This window comes from Orycteropus afer, unplaced genomic scaffold (genome assembly GCF_000298275.1).
Source record: "Orycteropus afer afer isolate SDZICR_OR568_19922 unplaced genomic scaffold, OryAfe1.0 scaffold00032, whole genome shotgun sequence".
Classification (NCBI taxonomy): Eukaryota; Metazoa; Chordata; class Mammalia; order Tubulidentata; family Orycteropodidae; genus Orycteropus; species Orycteropus afer.
This window is the reverse complement of record NW_006921619.1, coordinates 7,900,469-7,906,577: the sequence shown is the minus strand read 5'-3', so window position 1 is coordinate 7,906,577 and position 6,109 is coordinate 7,900,469. Positions and strand designations below refer to the sequence as shown.

General features: G+C 45.8%; 1 protein-coding gene across 1 annotated transcript in view; it reads left to right on the top strand.

Annotated features, from left to right (window-relative positions):
- The first annotated feature begins 1,689 nt into the window (after window positions 1-1,689).
- CUNH3orf70 (chromosome unknown C3orf70 homolog) overlaps window positions 1,690-6,109 on the top strand; it is a 126,195-nt gene continuing 121,775 nt past the window's right edge. The window contains exon 1 of the mRNA XM_007935958.2: window positions 1,690-1,882. Coding sequence (XP_007934149.1) covers window positions 1,690-1,882 — 193 coding nt within the window. The remainder of the gene's footprint in view (window positions 1,883-6,109) is intronic.

The window sequence follows — 6,109 nt, the reverse complement described above, 5'->3', positions numbered from 1 at the left end:
TGGGTTCTGGCCTTGTTGCAGGGAAACACTATTTCCCAACAGTGCTCCCTGGGAGCAAATGGTTTGTTTTCTCTTCACTGAATCCAGCCTGGGGTCGGTTCTCAGCAGTGGAGCCTGGCATGGAAAATATATTTGGAACAACTTGTCCCCAGGAGGGAAGAATGCAAGTGACTGTGTGTGGGAGCTGCAGCCACCAGCCATGCCAGTCACACTCGCTGGCCAAGGTGGGCTTTAACATGCAAAGACAGAGTCCAAGGCAAACATAAGTCCTGCTTGTATGTCCATGCAAACATGTACAACAGATACCCAACCCGATCCTCATACACCACACACACATCCCCATACACACTCCACATACAATCGTACCACATACACCACATAGGTCATATACACCACAGTCAACTACACACACACACTACATTAGTCATACACACCCAGGCGACATACACATATCTACCCCCCCATACACATTCCATCTGCACCACACATATACCACATGTACCATGCAAACATCTAACAACACATCAGACTACACACACATGCCCATCACAGATACTCCATATAATCTTACACATGCCACACACATCACATGCGCACACACCAAACTACACACAGAAACCCCCTAAACTACAAAGACACACAAAACTACACACATATGCCTACAATCCACATACCTGTTCCATGCACCACACATACATGTTACACACACACAGCATGGCACCCAGCTTGGTTGTTATCCCACTCCAAAAGAAGGGGCTCCAGTCTCCACCAAAAGTGAGGCGGGCTGGTGTAGAAAACGCCAACCCCCGGGCGGGCGGTAGCTGCTACTGGGGTTGGGGAGGAGTACGGGGCTGGCATTTCTGGCGAGGCTGGAGGAGGTCAGCCTGCATTTGTCCGTGATGTGCGATCGAGTGGCGGTACTCTGAACACGAGCCAGGCCCTGGGGGAAGTGCGCGCGCATGTGAACATGTGCGCGCCTCCGAGGGGACTCTCTGCCCAGACACTGGGAGGTGTGTACGAGGGAAATGTGTGATGCGTGTGAGAGAGGCTCTGTGTGAAAAAAGAAAACCTGGGTCAGAGATGCGCATGGACCAGCCCCCTGAGAGGCTCGGGTGGGCGTGTACTCAGTATGCACAGCCCTCTGTGGAGTGTGTGGACGTCCACCAAACGACCTAGCTCAGAGGGAAGTGGGTGTGGGAAGTGTACGTGTAAGCTGGTGTTCGTGTGACTACCAAGCCGCCAAGACGTGTATATGTTCACAACCGCCCTCCACCGGGTCTGTCTCCAAGGAATAAGAGGAGTGTGTAGAAAAGACTCACTGTGACGGGAGGAGACCGCGACGACTGCGCTCCCCGACAGGGTGTGTGTGAAAAAGCCGCCTGGCCAAGGGACGCGTGGCGTCTGCCCGGGCGCGGGGCGCGCGCGTGCGTGTGAGCGAGGGGGCGCGGTGCGCGCCGCGGCGGAGAAAGGGAGGGAGGGCAGGCGGCGGAAGGCCCAGCCCCCGGTCGCAGCTCCCGGGGCGGCTCCTCTGCGAGCCTGGGACCGTCGCGCTCCCGCTGCCGCCAATCGCTGGTGTGACTCCCGGCCACCGCCGCGCCCTCCTGCGTCTGCAGCCGGCTCGGCTTCCTGCCCGCCCAGACGCCGCTTCTCCAGGGCTACGGGTCTCGGCTCCGCGCGGAGGCAGAGGAAATGAGTGCGGTGGCGACGGCGCCCGAACGGGGTTGGAAGAGCGAGAAAGTGGACGAGGCTCAGGCCCTGGCGCGGAGTTGCGCTGCCCGCAGACCTGACTTCCAGCCGTGCGACGGGCTCTCCATCTGTGCCACGCACAGCCATGGCAAGTGCTTCAAGCTGCACTGGTGCTGTCACCTAGGATGGTGTCACTGTAAGTCGAGCCGCGTCTCCCTGCTTTACGCCGCCGTCTTGGGGGGGCCGCAGGACCGTCTGGGGTAGCAGCTGGGACTCCGCCACCTGGGGGCTCCCGGCTCGGCCGGCGACTCTGCCGCAGGCTGGGGCCGCCTGGGCTCCGCGCCTGCGGGACGCCGCGGGTTCGCGCTGCCTTGGCAACAAGATGAAATCCCACGGGGAGTCTAGCTTTGGCCACTTCTACAGAAGGGAATCTCCCTGTCCCAGGAAACTGGAATCTCTCTCTCTCTCTCTCTCTCTCTTTCTTTTAACGGAAACGACCACCAGACAGTGTAGTGAGAAATGGTAGAAAGCCGTCAGAGTTGATGACAACCGGAGGGAAAACCTTCTTTCAAGAGTGGTAGTTAAAGATGCTCTTTCTTTTTTTTCACTTTTGTCTTTCTGGGCTGCTATTTAAAAGACAGCGCCCTTGGAAATCAAATCATGGCCCATTTATTGTATGCAAATTGAGAAAACGCTAAAGTAAGATAGATTGCTGCTGAAAAGTTAATATTAACAGTTTGGAAGGGCGAACTCCTTAAATACTCAGTTGCGGCATATAAAGCCAATATATGAGACTGTTCCACAATTTCAAAATAGAATAAATGAAAGACAAGCTTAAATAATCATAAACCAATTTATAAAAGCCACAACTGAATGGTCTAGCCTTTTCTCTATGTTCATGATGCTTGTGGTTTTTAAATGGATTAAACTTAAATAACCACTTAATCAGAACTCCACAATTTGATTAGTTCATGGTATTCGGCCTGCCATACCTGATGAATCATTTCTTTTAGAGATACATGTATTATAAACTTAGTTTCCACATAACCTTATAATAGGGAGTTTTTGGGGTGCTATTTGGGAAACAAATCCTTGAAGTGATCTTAAGTTAATCCTCCCCCCCCTTTGTTGGTTAGAGAAAAATGGCTCCCATCCAGAGATGCAGTACATAATGAATCCTTATTTGTAGTAATTGAACATAATTGTGTATTCAAATTGAATTTATGAATGGAAAGGTGGAGAATTTTTATATCTTCTTTAAAAATTTAAGGCATATGGAACAGTATTGATTTTTTTGTGTTCGATCTGCTAGTGGGTCAGTTTCTTCTTATTTCTCTCTTTTCCTATTGCTCTCAGATCTGTTCCTAGTTATGCAGCATTGCTTAAGTGGGGGACAGGGGACAGAGTTGGAAGTAGGAACCTGCAGGAAACCTGAGATGCTGAAGTACACAAGATAATTCTGGTGAGAGTCTATTTCTCAGGGAAGTAAAGAATCCTAGCATAAAATGTGAGGGACGTTAGAGATGCTCTAGTTCGGTGCCTGCCTTGTTTCAGCAGTATCCCCTCTAAGTACACTATTACTGTTGGAAACACTATGATCTTCTCAAGCAACTTTTTTCATCATTAGACATCTTTGACTCCTAAAATACTGCTCCTTGTAGGAGCTGAAATCGATTACTTTCTAACTTCTCTCACTAGTCCTGTTTCAGCCTTATAAAATCGTACAAAACAATTGAATCCATTTTTAGATCATGGCTGTTTCAACTCTTCAGATACACGTAAGAAATTTCTTGTGGATATGGACTGTCTTCTCTCTGTATCCCTAGCCACTGTCAAAATGTCTGGCCCAAAATAGGTTTGAAATTCATGTTTGTTGAATGACTGAATGAAGATAGCCATCATGTTCCTCCCAAGGCCTAATTTTGTCCTGTTTATATACCTTTAGTGCCTTCTAACTATCATGTTATGGAGTAGAATGAAGATTCCTAAGCATCCTGGTGTTTGTGTGCTGAATGTGTGCCGGTTTAATTGTGATCTTTTGAAGGCTGCAACTCCTAGAACAGTATATAGTATTTCACTTGTGGTCTGATTAGTCCAGAGTTGAGCAGGATCTCTGCCTCCCACGTTTGAGATACTACTGTTGCTGCAGGTAGCATTACACTGGCTTTTCTTATACCCACATCACATCATACTTAGATTGCTGCTGTCAGATTTTAGTAAGCTTGCTGCCAACTAAAGCCATTAGACTTACCTTTAATGGCAACTAAACCACAACTTCCCCATCTTACAGTTCTATTTATCTGTATATTTATATATGGAGCCCCGATAGTACAAGAGTTAAAGCCCTTGGCTGCTAACCAAAGGTTGGTAGTTCAAACCCACGCAGTGGCTCCATAGGAAAAAGAAGTGGTGATCTGCTTTCATAAAGATTACAGCCAAGAAAAACCCTATGGGGCAGTTCTACTCTGATGCATAGGGTAACTATGAGTCAAAAATGACTCAGTGGCACCTAACAAAAATATATGCTTAATTATCTATCTGACACAGGTACTGAACCATTAGATAATATTTTCTGTATTTTATTTTATTAGAATTAACCCATTTTTCTGGCTTGTTTTTTTTTTAGATCCTGGATCTTTCTTAACACATATATATTAGTTTTTCCTAGGTTCATGTCAATCACATATTGGATGCCAATAGCAGTATAATATCCTCCTACATTTTCATGTCATTGATAAAAATGGCTTAACAGAAGGCCATAGAGTCCTGAAGCTTGCTGGTAGAACTGCCCTTTAGGTAATGTTGTTGTTGTTATTTGCCATAGATTCGGCCCCGACTCCTAGCGACCCCTCCTTGGGTTTCCGAGGCAGTTATCACTACGGAAGTAGGATTGCCCAACCTTCCTTCCGAGGAGTGGCTGGTGGGTTTGAACTGCCAGCCTCCTGGTTAGCAGTCAAGTGCCTTAGGCACTATGCTACCAGAGCTCCCCCTTTAGGTAATTGTTGTTGTTGTTGTTGTTAAGTGCCGTCGAGTCGGCCCGACTCATAGCGACCCCTCCTTGGGTTTCCGAGGCAGTTATCACTACGGAAGTAGGATTGCCCAACCTTCCTTCCGAGGAGTGGCTGGTGGGTTTGAACCTTTAGGTAATAGCAGCCTGTTAATGAGAAGTTCTTAGTTCTAGTTGTTCAGGTAATTACTTAGCCACTTAATTGTACTATTAAAATGCAACACAACCACTGCTGTGGAGTCGGATCCAACTCATAGTGACCCCCCCTTGGGTTTCCGAGGTGGTACCTCTTTGGAAGTAGATCGCCCAGTCTTTCTTCTGGGGAGTGGCTGGTGGGTTTGAACTGCCAGCCCTCTGGTGAGCAGTCAAATGCCTCAGGCACTATGCTACCAGAGCTCCTAATTGTACTATTAGCCATCTTATATTTATCTTTTCCATGTGTGCATAATGAAAACCTGGTCAAATATCTTGTTGAAATTCTACTGACACTATTTCTTCTGCTCTTTCATCTATGATCTATACACACACACTCTTGAAAAAGAAAAAGGAAAAAAACCACTGAATTTAGCAAAGGATTGACTTCAAGTACAGTGGACTGTTATTGGCAGTTTTTTAAAAAGTCAGACTTACGTTCATTTGCTCTTTCCGTCTTTGGCAGCCCTCTGAGTTTCCATATTTCCTCCATTGGCAGCAATTCAGCGATCCCATTCATGAGGACCTTGAATTTGTTTAGAGCAGCAAGGTGCTCTGTTACAGTCTCCTCACCTATATTAGCCATCGATTCTTTCTACATTTTTCAACCCAAATTTTTCTTGAAAAGGAGAGTTAATATATTTGAGATGTTCTGTATTTTTTTTTCTCATTCACGATGATTACCATACCAGTCCTAAGTAGAATTCCTTCAATTCAGTTGAACGTGTATCAAGCAGTTTCTTTCTATGAGTCAGTATTACAGAAACTAGGAATACGAATATGAATACCTCTGGACCTTGCCCTTTATGCAGTTTCACGGCATGATCCATGCTGTACTTATTTTTGTACTCCTTTAAAATCACAAGTGATATGGGTGAGAAAACTATCAGCTTGTTCACCAAATCTGAAAATGTTAAAATAGGGGCTTTTTACCTATGATGCTTGAAAGAGATACATTCAGAACAAATTAAGGAAGTTTAGATTCATATGGTTGATTGTAAACTTATGACATTTGTAACCTTATGAAAGAGAAAAGGCTGAAAAAATATTCTTACTCATAAAAGACATAGAAAGCATGTTTACATTCATGGCTTCATTATTAAGGGGAATTAGTATATTTGTGTAATGGCAGATTTTTTTCACCATCATATTTGAGGGACAATTTTGCCAGGTATATAATTCTTGGTTGAAAATTTTTCTCTTTCAAGGTTTTATATATACCAT